Raw genomic sequence first — 16,785 nt, 5'->3', positions numbered from 1 at the left:
GAGATTGAGTGTATAGTGGCAAAAGATGAGAGCAAATGAAGCTAGGGGAGTGGATGAGGAATTGGAGGTATCTCTGGCGTGTGTAAGAGATGCAGTAGCATGTGTAAGGTGGGAGGTAGGCAGAGTAGAAAGGGTAGTGAGTAGTGGGATGACAAAGTTGCTTCTGAAAGAGAAAAGGGAAGTATATGGGTGACACTTACAGGAAGGGATGCAAATGATTAGGAGTTGCATAAGATAAAGCAAGTGGAGGTTAAGAGGAGGTGCAAGGGTTGAAAAAGAGGGCAAAAGTAAGTTGGAGAAAGTAAGATGTTTTGGAAGGGGGTTGATTGTGTGAGAAAAACAAGAGAACAAATGGGAACATGGTGGTTGTGGTGGTGGTGGTGTGGGGGTGGGGGCAATGGATGAGTGGTGACAGGTAGTGATGAAGTGAGGAGATGGAGTGAGCATTTTGAAAGATGGTTATATGTGTTTGGTGATAGGATGAGAGATATATGGTGTTTGGGATGGGGTGGCATGTAAAATGAAAGTCATGGTGCTTTGGTGAAGAGAGAAGAGGTGGTGAAAGCCTTACGTAAGATGAAATGTGACAAGATTGCTGGAGTGGATGGTATTGCAGTTGAATTTCTTAAGAAAGGGGTTGATTGTGTTATAGATTGCTTAGTTAGGATTTCCAATGTAGATAAGGATCATGGATTGTGCTGTTGTATAAAGGAGAGAGGGACAAAGATGAGTGTTCAAACTATAGAGGTATAAGTGTGCTGAGTAAACTTGGTAAGTTACATGAGAGCAAACTGATTAAGAGGTTGAAGGCTTGTACATAGCATCAGAGTGTGGAGGAGCAATGTGGTTTCAGGAGTGGTTTGAGGATGTGTAGATCAGGGGCCACCACTTATCAGACTGAGTTGGTAAGATCAGGTCTTTCTTCATTCCATGGTACTCAGTGAAGATCAGGTGGCCTTTACAGTTTATTAGAAAAATAGGTTTGTTTTTTTTCATACTATTAGCCATTTCCCGTGATAGCGAGGTAGCGAAAAATAGGTATATACATATATAGTAATATGGGCCTTGATACACTAGTGAATAGTGTGACGAAGTTGAGCAAAGTGTCCCCTCAGTTAGCTCTGGTAGGGGTTATATTGGAGCCCATCAGTACCCATTAAACAACAGATCAGCTCTTACATATTCAAACATCCTGATTAACTGTAGCCCATGAGAACATTGAGTTCATTGGAAGCCTGTCAACATGTATTCAACCATATTTTAGCACTACATGTTTAAACAACCTTAGCATAATTGTTAGGCTTGTTGAAATCAACGAGGTTTTTAGCAGCCAATGTGAGCACTATCTCTGATTCATTATTTTGTTTAACAATGTTCTTTGGATTTCTAATCCACTGATCAAAATTTGCAAGTTTACCATCAAATAATTGTGTGATTTCCTAGCATGTTTTAGTGTAAAAGCTGTTTTTTTGAGAAGGAATCATTTGGCCAGAGTTCCCATGATGTGGAGGGGGAGGTGGTTAGTTGACATTGTTTGAGGGTTGAGGAGTATTGTCTAGTGTGGGTTCAGGAAGATGTTTAGAATACTGTAAGACTTTCAAGTGGTACTCATGTTCCTCACAAATGTCTCCTGTATTTAGATATCGAACCCTAAACTTATGTCCCTTTAAATGAGCTAAAACTATAAGGATCATACTTTGCACCATTACCAAGATTCCAGGAGCTACCTGTGATGGTTTTGTGTATTTATTAACATGATCCATGAAAGTTGTAGTGGCTTCACCTAGATTTTCCTTGATCCATTGATGAATCAGTTGAGTTGTGTGATACTTTTCTGCTACAATTGAGTTCTGAGCCACTGAGTATGAAGGAGGGGGGAGTTATGTCGTACGGCAACATTTTATCAAAACTGTGGAAGGGTGCGTTTCCAGTTATGATATAACGATAATGGAATTTAACGGAATTTAACGGTTATTGAACATCAGTTAGGTATTCATCCCATTCATCATGATCAAAATTAATGTTAGTGTGAAGAGACTGAAGGATTTTATGATGTTTGTGTGAGATATACTTAAAGAAACAGAAGGATTTGTTTATGACATTTATGGATCTGGAAAAAGCATATGATGTGGTTGATAGAGATGCCTTGTGAAAGGTCTTAAGAATATATGTTAGGATGGAAAGCAGCTAGAAGGAGTGAGGGTAGTTTTTATCATAGGTGAGTGGTTCCTTTTAAAGGTTGGTCTGCAGAAGAGATGTTTGATGTCACCATGGCTGTTTAATTTGTCTATGGATGGGTTAGTGAAGGAGGTTAATGTAAAAGTCTTAAAGAGAGAGAGAGAGAGAGAGAGAGAGAGAGAGAGAGAGAGAGAGAGAGAGAGAGAGAGAGAGAGAGAGAGAGAGAGAGAGAGAGAGGTGCATGTGCAGTCTGTAGGAGATGAGGGAGCCTGGGAGGTGAGTCAGTTGTTGTTTGCTGATGATACAGCATTGGTGGCAGATTCAAGTGAAGAAAAAGGCAGAAGTTGATTAAGTTTGGAAGAGTGTATGAAAGGAGGAAGTTAAGAGTAAATATGAATAAAAGCAAGGTTATTAGGTATAGCAGGGTAGATGGACAAGTTAGTTGGATTGTGAGTTTGACTGGAAAACTTTGGAGGAAGTTAAGTGTTTTGGATACCTGTTAGTGAACCTGGCAGTAAATGGAACCATGGAAGCAGAAGTGAGTCATAGGATGAATGAGGGGTTGAAGGTTCTGAGAGCATTGAAGAATGTGTGAAAAGAGGTCTTTCTCTGGGAGGGTGAAACTGGGTGTTTTTGAAGATACTGTGGTCCCAATAAAATTGTATTGTATTGTTTTATGAGGATGTGCGGTGGATGTGTTGGAAATGAAATGTTAAAGGACACCAATAGGTATGAGGTAGTTTGATTGAGTAAGTAATGAAAGCATAAGATAGAGATGTGGTCATAAAAAGAGTGTGTTTGAGAGAGCTGAAGAGGGTGAGCTGAAATGGCTTGGACCACCGGAGAGGATGAGTGAGGAGAGGTTGATGAAGAGGAAATATGTGTCAGAAGTAGAGGGGACAAGGAGAAGGGGAAGACTAATTTGGAGATGGAAGAATGGAGTGAAAAAGATTTTGAGTAATGAGTGCTTGAACGTGCAGGACAGTTAAAGGCAAGCATGAGATGAGTGCATTGGAACATTGCATTATACCAGAGTCACTGTGCTATTACTTGACTGAACTAGGGTATATAAAGCAGCCAGGGAACCCACACAAAGGACTGGGGGGTCTGGCTGTGGATAAGGGGCTGTGGTTTCAGTGCATTGCACATGACAGCTAGAGAATGGATAAGAGCAAATATGGCCATTCTTTTTTCTGCTAGGTGCTTTTTCACTAACACGAGAAATGGCGATCACTTTAAATGAAAATTGTGTATACCTGCTTGCATCTTTGCATCTTGCCTCAGAATCCTACTCATATACATTCCTTACACCATTGATAAATATGTTTCACTGCTTTTAGCAGGCAACTCATATCAAATGCTTTTTCTAGATTTGTAATGTCATGTATAGATTCTTCTGTTTCTCTAAGTATTTTTCAGACACATTCTTCAAAAAAACTCCTGATCCACTTTTCCTTTACAGTTTCTGAAGCTACATTGTTCGTCCATAATCTGATGCTTTGTACGTGCCTACACCCTCTCAATCACTGCTTTTCCTTATGACTTACAAGGTACACTCAACAATTGTATATCTCTATAGTTTGAACACTCACCTTTTGTCACCCTTGCCTCTTTACAGTGGCACTGTACATACATTCTGCCAATCCTCAAGCACCTCACCATGATGCATACATTCATTGAGAATCCTAACCAACCAATTGACAACATAGTCACCCCCTTCCTTCAGAAATTTAGTTGCAAAACCATCCACTCCAGCCACCTTGCCACTTTTCATCTTATGGAATGCTTTTATCACCTCTTCTTTCTTCACTAAACCACTGTCCATGACTCTCACATAGCATACCACCCTGACCTAAATACCCTACTACTTCTGCCTCCCAGTTATCAAGCACAGTACGTTCATCAGTCATTCAAAATGACTGTTTCACCTTCTCACCTCATCTCTACCTGTTACCACTTCCCCATTAGACCCCTTCAGCTAAGTCCCCATTTGTTCTCTTGTTTTTCTAATGCTATTAACCTATTCCCAAAACATTTATTCTCCCTGAATTTTACTGATACCCTCACCCCATCTCTCATTTGCCCTCCTCTTCAATCCTTGCTCCTTCCTCTTGATCTCCTGTTGCTTTCTCTTATACATCTCCCAATCATTTGCACTTTCTTCCTGTAAGTACCACCCATGTACATCCTTTTCTTTTTCACTAGCAAGTTTACTTGTCATCCCCTCTCTCGGCACCTTTTCTCACCTTCCCACCTTCCATTTATGCATGCTGCACACATCTCTCGCACATGCCACCACTGTTTATACCCATGTTCCTCAACCTTTCCCCAAGTGCCATTTCCTCTCTTTTGCCATTGTACACTAAATCTCTCATGGTATTTCTCACACAAGTCTCTTTTCCAAGCTCACTTACTTTCAAGTACTTTTGCCACCCTTGCCTCCACCAGATAATAACCAAACATCCCATCAGCTACTCCTCTCAGCATGTTCACATCCAAAAGGCCCCCTTTTGTATGCTTATCAATTAGTATGTAATCTAGTAATGCCCCCTGACAGTGTTTCCTACTCACATATATTTGTGTGTATCCCTCTTTTTAATGCAGTTATTCCCAATTATCAGCCCTTTTTCAGTGCACATCTCCACAAGCTGTTCACCATTTTCATTCACATTTACTGAATACCCCATGCCTCTGAATTTTATCTTCAATTGCCACATTATTTCTTTCACATGTGTCACCCATCACAAATACCTTGTCTCTTGCAGTAAAACTTTGGACACACTCACTTAGCTGCTTTCAAAACAATTGTCTCTTGATCCTTCTTCTCTTGGCCAGGTGCATCACCACTAAAGATCACCCATCTTTCTCATTCCACTCTCATTTATACCCACATCAGTCTGGAACTTTCTTGCCTATACTCATTCACATACTCCCACAAGTTTTGCTTCAGAAGTAGAGCTACCCCTTCCTTAGCTTTTGCACTCATGCCCCTCCTTTGATGGTTCGTAATTCTATCTCTTGACTCAATAAACATACTTGATATTACTGTAACATCCACTCTTTCTTGGAAACCCTCACTATAGGAATGGCTAAGTCTGCCAATAAGAAATTGGATGTTCTGTTTAGATGTCGAAACTACTTCTCTTCTGAACAGTTGCACTGTTTATGCAAGGATTGATTAGTCCTTGTATGGAGCACTGCTTTCACATTTGAGGTGGTTCTAGCTCTGTTTCTTACTTGACAGAGTCGAGTTGAAAACAATCTGACTTATAATCTGTCCCAGGCTAACTTCCAAACTTGACCATCTTGCCATACGCCTCATTGTTGGTTCAATTTCCCCCTCTATAGTTATTACTTTGGTTTTTGTTCCTGAGAGCTGGCTGCTTGTGTGCCCTCACCACTGACTAGACCACACAATACTTAGCAATCTGCTGCATCATATGATTATTGTGTGGCCATTGGCAACTCAAGGGTGGGCCGTTTTGATACTTGCTTCTTTCCTTACATGTTGAAGCTTTGGAACTCTCTGCCTTCTCATGTCTTTCCCAATACCTCTGATCTGGCACATTTCAAAAGACAGATCTTTTACATCCTCAAAAATTCATAGATAATTTCCTTTGTCGTTTCTTTTTCTGCTTCATAATTCTCTCTTTATTTCATTGAAGGCCTGACCTTGATGTGGACTTTTGTCTGTGACTGAAGCCTTCAACATAAAAAAGATTGAAACCTTCCCGTTTCCCCTTGAGCTTTGTTTCACTTGGAACATCCACATTCTTGTCCTCAAACATGCTATTCATTTCTACTTTCCTCTCATCTTGGTTTAATATATGTGCATAGATGATCCACACATGAAATATGAAAAAATGAAAGCAATCTCTTTTGCAGCAAGTGACTTTTCTCTTGATCATGTCTTGTACTCTGCTTTCATGTACTTTGTAAAAGGCTGGACTGATTTGATTTCCATATTGTACTTTGTAGATTGTCATTACACATGACAGCTAGAGACTGAGTGTGAATGAATGTGGCCTTTATTTTCTTTTCCTGGTGCTACCTTGCTGGAGAGGGGGATGCTATTTCATATGTGGCAGGGTGATGAGGGAAATGGATGAAGGCAGCAAGTATGAATATGTACATGTGTATATATATGTATATGTCTGTGTTTCTGTATGTATGTATACATTGAAATGTATATGTATGTATATGTGCATGTGTGGGCATTTATGTTTATACATGTGTATGTGGGTGGGTTGGGCCATTCCTCGTCTGTTTCCTTGTGCTACCTCGCTAATGTGGGAAATTGCAATTAAGTGTATTAATCGTATATTAATTATATTAGGTATATTAATCCCCTATCCTTGGGGATAGGGGAGAAAGAATACTTCCTACGCATTCCTCACGTGTTGTAGAAGGCGACTAAAGGGGACAGGAGTAGGGGGCTAGAAACCCTGCCCTCCTTGTATTTTCATTTTCTAAAAGGGGAAACAGAAGAAGGAGTCACGTGGGGAGTGATCCTCCTTGAAGGCTCAGATTGGGGTGTCAAAATGTGTGCGGATGTAACCAAGATGAGAAAAAAGGAGAGATAGTTACTATGTTTGAGGAAAGGAATCTGGATGTTTTGGATCTGAGTGAAACTAAGCTTAAGGGTAGAGGGGAAGAGTGGTTTGGGAATGTTTTGGGAGTAAAGTCAGGGGTTGGTGAGAGGACAAGAGCAAGGGAAGGAGTAGCGTTACTCCTGAAACAGGAGTGGTGGGAGTATGTGATAGAGTGTAAGAAAGTAAACTCTAGATTGATATGGGTAAAACTGAAAGTGAATGGAGAGAAATGGGTGATTATTGGTGCCTCTGCACCTGGGCACGAGAAGAAAGATCATGAGAAGCAAGTGTTTTGGGAGCAGCTGAGTGAGTGCGTTAGTAGTTTTGATGCAGGAGACTGGGTTATAGTGATGGGTGATTTGAATGCAAAGGTGGGTAATGTGGCAGTTGAGGGAATAGTTGGTGTACATGGTGTGTTCACTGTTGTAAATGGAAATGGTGAAAAGCTTGTAGGCTTGTGTGCTGAAAAAGGACTGATGATTGGGAATACATGGTTTAAAAAGAGAGATATACATAAGTATACATATGTAAGTAGGAGAGATGGCCAGAGATCGTTATTGGATTACGTGTTGATTGATAGGCATGCGAGAGAGAAACTTTTGGATGCTAATGTGCTGAGAGGTGCAACTGGAGGGATGTCTGATCATTATCTTGTGGAGGCGAAGGTGAAGATTTGTAGAGGATTTCAGAAAAGAAGAGAGAATGTTGGGGTGAAGAGAGTGGAGAGAGTAAGTGATTGCAGAATGGAAAAAGGTGAGAGCAAAGGACGTAAGGGGAGTGGGGAAGGAATGGGATGTATTTAGGGAAGCAGTGATGGCTTGCGCAAAAGATGCTTGTGGCATGGGAAGCGTGGGAGATGGGCAGATTAGAAAGGGTAGTGAGTGGTGGGATGAGGAAGTAAGATTATTAGTGAAAGAGAAGAGAGAGGCATTTGGACAAATTTTGCAGGGAAATAGTGCAGATGACTGGGAACTAGTGCAAATGACTGGGAGATTTATAAAAGAAAGAGGCAGGAGGTCAAGAGGAAGGTGCAATAGGTGAAAAAGTTGGCAAATGAGAGTCTGGGTGAGAGAGTGTCATTAAATTTTAGGGAAAATAAAAAGGTGTTTTGGAAGGAGGTGGAGAAAGTGCATAAGACCAGAGAACAAATGGGAACATCAGTAAAGGGGGCTAATGGGGAGGTAACAGCAAGTAGTGGTGATGTGAGAAGATGGAATGAGTATTTTGAAGGTTTGTTGAATGTGTTAGAAGATAGAGTGGCAGATATAGGGTGTTTTGGTCGAGGTGGTGTGTGAAGTGAGATGGTTAGGGAGAATGACTTGGTAAACAGAGAAGAGGTAGTGAAAGCTTTGTGGAAGATGAAAGCCTGCAAGGCAGCGGATTTGGATGGTATTGCAGTGGAATTTATTGAAAAGGGGGTGACTGTGTTGTTGACTGGTTGGTAAGGATATTTAATGTATGTATGACTCATGGTGAGGTGCCTGAGGATTAGCGGAATGCGTGTATAGTGCCATTGTACGAAGGCAAAGGGGGATAAGTGTGAGTACTCAAATTACAGAGGTATAAGTTTGTTGAGTATTCCTGGGAAATTACATGGGATTGATTGAGAGGGTGAAAGCATGTACAGAGCATCAGATTGGGGAAGAGCAGTTTGGTTTCAGAAGTGGTAGAGGATGTATGGATCAGGTGTTTGCTTTGAAAAATGTATGTAAGAAATACTTAGAAAAGCAAATGGATTTGTATGTAGCATTTATGGATCTGGAGAAGGCATATGATAGAGTTGATAGAGATGCTCTGTGGAAGGTATTATGAATATATGGTGTGGGAGGCAAGTTGCTAGAAGCAGTGAAAAGTTTTTATCGAGGATGTAAGGCATGTGTATGAGTAGGAAGAGAGGAAAATGATTGGTTCTCAGTGAATGTTGGTTTGCGGCATGGGTGCGTGATGTCTCCATGGTTGTTTAATTTGTTTATGGATGGGGTCGTTTGGGAAGTGAATGCAAGAGTTTTGGAGAGAGGGGCAAGTATGCTGTCTGTTGTGGATGAGAGAGCTTGGGAAGTGAGTCAGTTATTGTTCGCTGATGTTACAGTGCTTGTGGCTGATTTGGATGAGAAACTGCAGAAGCTGGTGACTGAGTTTGGTAAAGTGTGTGTGAAAGAAGAAAGCTGAGAGTAAATGTGAATAAGAGCAAGGTTATTAGGTACAGTAGCATTGAGGGGCAAGTTAATTGGGAGGTAAGTTTGAACGGAGAAAGACTGGAGGAAGTTTGAATGGAGAAAGACTGAAGGAAGTGAAGTGTTTTCGATATCTGGGAGTGGATTTGGTAGCGGATGGAACCATGGAAGCGGATGTGAGTCACAGGGTGGGGGAGAGGGCAAAAGTTCTGGGAGTGTTGAGAAATGTGTGGAAGGTGAGAACATTATCTTGGAAAGCAAAAATTGGTATGTTTTAAGGAATAGTGGTTCCAACAGTGTTATATGGTTGCGAAGTGTGGGCTATAGATAGAGTTGTGCGGAGGAGGGTGGATGTGTTGGAAATGAGATGTTTGAGGACAATATGTGGTGTGAGGTGGTTTGATCGAGTAAGTAATGAAAGGGTAAGAAAGATGTGTGGTAATAAAAAGAGTGTGGTTGAGAGAGCAGAAGAGGGTGTTTTGAAATGGTTTGGTCACATGGAGAGAATAAGTGAGGAAAGATTGACAAAGGATATGTGTGTCGGAGGTGGAGGGAGCAAGGAGAAGAGGGAGACCAAATTGGAGGTGGAAAGATGGAGTGAAAAAGATTTTGTGTGATCGGGGCCTGAACATGCAGGAGGGTGAAAGGAGGGCAAGGAATAGAGTGAATTGGAGCGATGTGGTATACCGGGGTTGACGTGCTGTCAGTGGATTGAATCAAGGCATGTGAAGCGTCTGGGGTAAACCATGGAAAGCTGTGTAGGTATGTATATTTGCGTGTGTGGACGTATGTATATGCATGTGTATGGGGGGGGTTGGGCCATTTCTTTCGTTTGTTTCCTTGCGCTACCTCGCAAACGCGGGAGACAGCGACGAAGTATAAAAAAAAAAAAAAAATGTATATATATGTATACGTTGAAATGTATAGGTAGGTATATGTGCATGTGTGGACATGTATGTATATACATGTGTATGTGGGTAGGTTGGGCCATTCTTTCGTCTGTTTCCTTGCGCCACCTAGCTAGCATGGGAGATAGTGACAAAGTATAATAGATGAATAAATAGATTGTTTTCTTATGTTATTCTTGGTATTGTATGATATTATTAAAGAGTTTGTGTATTTGCTGGTCACTCATTATGTTAGAATAACCATTAATAACAAGAATTTGTTCCATCCTGGTTACTTCTTAGTTGAATATAATTTAGCATGAGCTGTTTTTATGAGCTATTTTCTTATATATCTTATATAAGTTTGACACTGTTTAAAACAAAGGAGCAATCTGCTGGCATTCAGACATCTTCTTAGGTTGGTAGACTTTCTAATGCACTGTTGATATATCTGCCATCCTTTATCTCCATTTGGATCTGTAAAATGGGAATTTTTTGTCAATGCTAAGTTCATTTATGAATTTCAGGACAGGTACTTTTTTCATGACTTGTTGCAGCTTCATTGTGTGTCCTTCGTTGTTGAAGACTACATATATATTATTATGATAATTTTGTTGTAAGGCTAAGAGCTGGATCTTGGAGTACTTTGATTTCTATGCCACATATGTTAAGCCAAGAGAAGATCCCATTGCCACTCCTACTTGCATATAAAGCTTGCCATCCTCAGACTCTTGAAAGGAGCTTAAGTGATGCAAGCTCTAAGAAAACTTTCTTATATCATCTTTATGGTTTCTTCCCCTGGAATATTTGATGAGTTTTTACACTGAAAGAAGCAAGCAATCCCTCATCCCACAAATGATTATGCCCGCATATAAATTGACCAAATCCCCTAATGAGGCTATATATCCATACAGTCCTTTCTGGTACTTTCTCAGTTTTTGATATACATCAGAGTACTTAACCTGAGGGAATATTTGCATATCTCGATGTAGAAAGTTAGTTTACTAATTTTCCAGTGGAAGAAACCATTGAGATCATTCTTCAGAATGTGTACAAAATTCCTTTGCACCCTCAACTGAGTATACCTCCAAAGATGTTATAAAGTTTGCTCAGGGCTTGAACCACAGAATTTCCCTTCATGTTTACTTATATGTGAAGGGAGTGGCAGTGGGATTTCCTTTTGGCCCAACGTTGTTTGCTTTTGTCTATGACATAGAGAACAAAGTACTCCAAGATCAGAGTCTTGGTGATACTTCGATGGTATGTGCATGGTCATCATCGATGAAGAACACTTAAGTGAGACGCTTAAAATCTGTTTCAGCCAGGGATATCTCAGCAGGATTAAGAGACTTGTTTTGTTGGTCCAGCCTGGCCTGTATGTCAGAACCTATTATTTTGAGAGGTTATCCTCCATCTTGGCCTTTGTAAGGAACCTCTCCTTGGAGGAAATCAACTCATGGCATTCCTCTGATATAGATGTTAACATTACTTTACTAGAGATGTAAAGGATCAACCTTGTATGGCCCTTGGGTTACCATTCTTGGAGCAGACAGATCGTAGTGTGCCGCAAGATGACTCTTAAGGTTAAGTCTTTTTCCTCATTTACTTGTGTTTTCAACCTTCCTCTATATTGTTGGTGTGCATTGAAAACTTAGGGAATAAGCCTACCCTGGAGAGAAACTTGTTTTGAAGTATAGAATGTTTCATTCCTGCGTGATTTTCATCAGGCATTTTTTCAGGGTTGTTATTTCATGCCCATCTCTTTTGAAAAACCTTTCACTCTACTGATGATAAGCATCATTGATATCTGTGTACTGAGAATTATGAAGTAAGTCACTACAAACAGCTAGGGAAAGATGATGTCCCTGTGTAAAGGTTCCTTATTGGGCAATGGACAAACTGAGACCAAGATTTCAGCTTTTAGCATTAGATAAGTGGTTCAAGTGCAGTGAGAGGCATTTACCTCACCAGAAGGCAGGGGTTGAACAGGATTCTAATCCACAAGAATCCTAGAGATTCAGTGAAAGTTCATATTACCCCAGATAGAAAAAAAATTTGTACTTCAAAATTTGCATTTTAGTATGATTGATTTATTTGGATTCATATTACTTGTTCGTAATAATGTTTGTTTGCACATATAGTCATGTATATAGTTTATTTAGTAGTAGAATTTGTAACACTAAGTCAAATAGTCCAAAAATTGACACAGTAGCTATGATTATTCATGTCTTGAGACTTTAGTTCAAGATTTATATAATGAATTGCAGTATTTTTCCCACTATGATGCTCTGTATATTTGTGTCTGTTTTTAGACATATTATAGTTTGCACGATAAATCAAGAACAGTGCTTGGTTAAAAACTGTATGCACGCCATAGATATCCCCTGTGGATGAGATGAACAGATTAGATGTGGGGGCATATAGTTGCATAGATTTGCATATTAGCATATTAGGTTTTGCATATTAGGTTTTGGGGGATAGAAATCAAGGTAGCATTTTGGATGAAAAAGAATGTGCCATTGTTATAGGTCATGAATGCTGAACTAAGGGAAGTTATAATTTTTAATGTGTCTGTATTAAGCAGATAGATATGATGGTGTTTTGGAAATGAATTATCTTTTTTTTGTGTGTCTCCATTTGCCTCATGGTGGATAATTAAGAAATGCAAAAAAAAAATGTTCTATGGATTGAAAAGCAGTTATTTTGTATTTATGCAGGGTGTTACATCTGTGGAAGAGTATAAGCAGCTAGAGAAAGATAGGCAGCAGTATCCCTGGGAACACAGTTACCTGACTTTGCCATTCTCCAAAGTTCCATACTCTGTTGGTTCATCTGTTTGGGGAGTTAACAGTGAAGGATTTCTCTTTAAAATAGGTATGTGATCTGGTTCTAGTAAGAAATATACTTATCCACATTTCTATGCATAGTTATGCTGCTCATATCTACATTTATTTCTTTATTTATTATACTTTGTTGCTGTCTCCCGCATTAGCGAGGTAGCGCAAGGAAACAGACGAAAGAATGGCCCAACCCACCCTCATACACATGTATATACATACACGTCCACACACACACATATGCATACCTATACATCTCAACGTATACATATATATATACACACAGACATATACATATATACACATGTACGGAATTCATACTGTCTGCCCTTATTCATTTCCGTCGCCACCCTGCCACACATGAAATGAAAACCCCTCCCCCCCGCATGTGCGCAAGGTAGTGCTAGAAAAAGACAACAAAGGCCACATCCGTTCACACTCAGTCTCTAGTTGTCATGTATAATGCACCGAAACCATTGCTCGCTTTCCACATCCAGGCCCCACAAAACTTTCCATGGTTTACCCCAGATGCTTCACATGCCCTAGTTCAATCCATTGACAGCACATCGACCCCGGTATTCCACATCGTTCCAATTCACTCTATTCCTTGCATGCCTTTCACCCTCCTGCATGTTCAGGCCCTGATCACTCAAAATCTTTTTCACTCCATCTTTCCACCTCCAGTTTGGTCTCCCACTTCTCGTTCCCTCCACCTCTGACACATGTATCCTCTTTGTCAATCTTTCCTCACCCATTCTCTCCATGTGACCAAACCATTTCAAAACACCCTCTTCTGCTCTCTCAACCACACTCTTTTTATTACCACACATCTCTCTTACCCTTTCATTACTTAATCAAACCACCTCACACCACATATTGTCCTCAAACATCTCATTTTCAGCACATCCACCCTCCTGCACACAACTCTATCTATAGCCCACGCCTCACAACCATATAACATTGTTGGAACCACTATTCATTCAAACATACCCATTTTTGCTTTCCAAGATAGCATTCTCAACTTCCACACATTTTTCAATGCTCTCAGAACTTTCACCCCCTCCCCCACCCTATGATTCACTTCCGCTTCCATGGTTCCATCTGCTGCCAAAGCCACTCCCAGATATCTAAAACACTTCACTTCCTCCAGTTTTTCTCAATTCAAACTTACTTCCCAGTTGACTTGGCCCTCAACCCTACTGTACCTAATAATCTTGCTCTTATTCACATTTACTCTCAGCTTTCTTCTTTCACACACTTTACCAAACTCAGTCACTAGCTTCTGCAGTTTCTCACCTGAATCAGCCACCAGTGCTGTATCATCAGCGAACAACAACTGGCTCACTTCCCAAGCTCTCAGATCCACAACAGACTGCACACTTGTCCCTCTTTCCAAAACTCTTGCATTCACCTCCCTAACAACCCCATCTATAAACACATTAAACAACCATGGAGACATCACGCACCCCTGCTGCAAACCAACATTCACTGAGAACCAGTCACTTTCCTCTCTTCCTACATGTACACATGCCTTGCATCCTCAATAAAAATTTTTAGCTGCTTCTAACAACTTACCTCCCACACCATATATTCTTAATACCTTCCACAGAGCATCTCTATCAACTCAATCATATACCTTCTCCAGATCCATAAATGCTACATACAAATCCATTTGCTTTTCTACGTATTTCTCACATACATTCTTCAAAGCAAACACCTGGTCCACACATCCTTTACCACTTCTGAAACCACATTGCTCTTCCCCAATCTGATTCTCTGTAAATGCCTTCACCCTCTCAATCAATACCCTCCCATATAATTTCCCAGGAATACTCAACAAACTAATACCTCTGTAATTTGAACACTCACTCTTATCCCCTTTGCCTTTCTACAGTGGCACTATGCAAGCATTCCGCCAGTCCTCAGGCACATCACCATGAATCTTTTTTTTTTTTTTTTTTTTTTTTTTTTTTTTTTTTTTTGCGCTGTCTCCCACGTTTGCGAGGTAGCGCAAGGAAACAGACGAAAGAAATGGCCCAACCCACCCCCATACACATGTATATACATACGTCCACACACGCAAATATACATACCTACACAGCTTTCCATGGTTTACCCCAGACGCTTCACATGCCTTGATTCAATCCACTGACAGCACGTCAACCCCGGTATACCACATCGCTCCAATTCACTCTATTCCTTGCCCTCCTTTCACCCTCCTGCATGTTCAGGCCCTGATCACACAAAATCTTTTTCACTCCATCTTTCCACCTCCAATTTGGTCTCCCTCTTCTCGTTCCCTCCACCTCCGACACATATATCCTCTTGGTCAATCTTTCCTCACTCATTCTCTCCATGTGACCAAACCATTTCAAAACACCCTCTTCTGCTCTCTCAACCACGCTCTTTTTATTTCCACACATCTCTCTTACCCTTACGTTACTTACTAGATCAAACCACCTCACACCACACATTGTCCTCAAACATCTCATTTCCAGCACATCCATCCTCCTGCGCACAACTCTATCCATAGTCCACACCTCGCAACCATACAACATTGTTGGAACCACTAATCCTTCAAACATACCCATTTTTGCTTTCCGAGATAATGTTCTCGACTTCCACACATTCTTCAAGGCTCCCAGAATTTTCGCCCCCTCCCCCACCCTATGATCCACTTCCGCTTCCATGTTTCCATCCGCTGCCAGATCCACTCCCAGATATCTAAAACACTTCACTTCCTCCAGTTTTTCACCATTCAAACTCACCTCCCAATTGACTTGACCCTCAACCCTACTGTACCTAATAACCTTGCTCTTATTCACATTTACTCTTAACTTTCTTCTTTCACACACTTTACCAAACTCAGTCACCAGCTTCTGCAGTTTCTCACATGAATCAGCCACCAGCGCTGTATCATCAGCGAACAACAACTGACTCACTTCCCAAGCTCTCTCATCCCCAACAGACTTCATACTTGCCCCTCTTTCCAAAACTCTTGCATTCACCTCCCTAACAACCCCATCCATAAACAAATTAAACAACCATGGAGACATCACACACCCCTGCTGCAAACCTACATTCACTGAGAACCAATCACTTTCCTCTCTTCCTACACGTACATGAATCATACATACATTAAATAACCTTGCCAACCAGTCAACAACACAGTCACCCCGTTTTTGAATAAATTCCGCTACAATACCATCGAAACCCGCTGCCTTGCCGGCTTTTATCTTCCACAAAGCTTTTACTACCTCTTCTCTGTTTACCAAATCATTTTCCCTAACCCTCTCACTTTGCACACCACCACTCTGTCATCAAACACATTCAACATACCTTCAAAATACACGCTCCATCTCTTTTTCACATCACTGCTACTTGTTATTACCTACCCATTTCCCCCCTTCACTGATGTTCCCATTTGTTCCCTTGTCTTACGCACCTTATTTACCTCCTTTCAAAATATCTTTTTATTCTCCCTAAAATTTAATGATACTCTCTCACCCCAACTCTCATTTGCCCTCTTTTTCTCCTCTTGCACCTTTCTCTTGATCTCCTGCCTCTTTCTTTTATATATCTCCCAGTCATTTGCATTATTTCCCTGCAAAAATCATCCAAATGCCTCCCTCTTCTCATTCACTAACAATCTTACTTCACCCCACCACTCACTACCCTTTCTAATCTGCCTACCTCCCATGCTTCTCATGCCACAAGCATCTTTTGCGCAAGCCATCACTGCTTCCCTAAATACTTCCCATTCCTCCCCCACTCCCCTTACGTCCTTTGTTCTCACCTTTATCCATTCTGTTCTCAGTCTCTCCTGGTACTTCCTCACACAAGTCTCCTTCCCAAGCTAACTTACTTTCACCACTCTCTTCATCCCAACATTCTCCTTTTCTGAAAACCTTTACAAATCTTCACCTTCGTCTCCACAAGATAATGATCAGACATCCCTCCAGTTGCACCTCTCAGCACATTAACATACAAAAGTCTCTCTTTCGTGTGCCTATCAATCAACAAGTAATCCAATAACGCTCTCTAGTGAAGAGAGTGGTGAGAGTAAGTTAGCTTGGGAAGGAGACTTGTGTGAGGAAGTACCAGGAGAGACTGAGTA

The 16,785-nt window shown here is 40.9% G+C and overlaps 1 protein-coding gene across 1 annotated transcript in view; it reads left to right on the top strand.

Moving 5' to 3' along the window:
- tctn (tectonic) overlaps positions 1 to 16,785 on the top strand; it is a 107,315-nt gene that overhangs the window by 13,134 nt on the left and 77,396 nt on the right. Inside the window, exon 4 of the mRNA XM_071672167.1 lies at positions 12,549 to 12,705. Within this exon, the coding sequence (XP_071528268.1) occupies positions 12,549 to 12,705 (157 nt within the window). The remainder of the gene's footprint in view (positions 1 to 12,548; positions 12,706 to 16,785) is intronic.

Source organism: Panulirus ornatus, chromosome 17 (genome assembly GCF_036320965.1).
Source record: "Panulirus ornatus isolate Po-2019 chromosome 17, ASM3632096v1, whole genome shotgun sequence".
Taxonomy (NCBI): Eukaryota; Metazoa; Arthropoda; class Malacostraca; order Decapoda; family Palinuridae; genus Panulirus; species Panulirus ornatus.
Note: the sequence above shows the minus strand (reverse complement) of the source record. Positions and strands in the feature narration are given on the sequence as shown.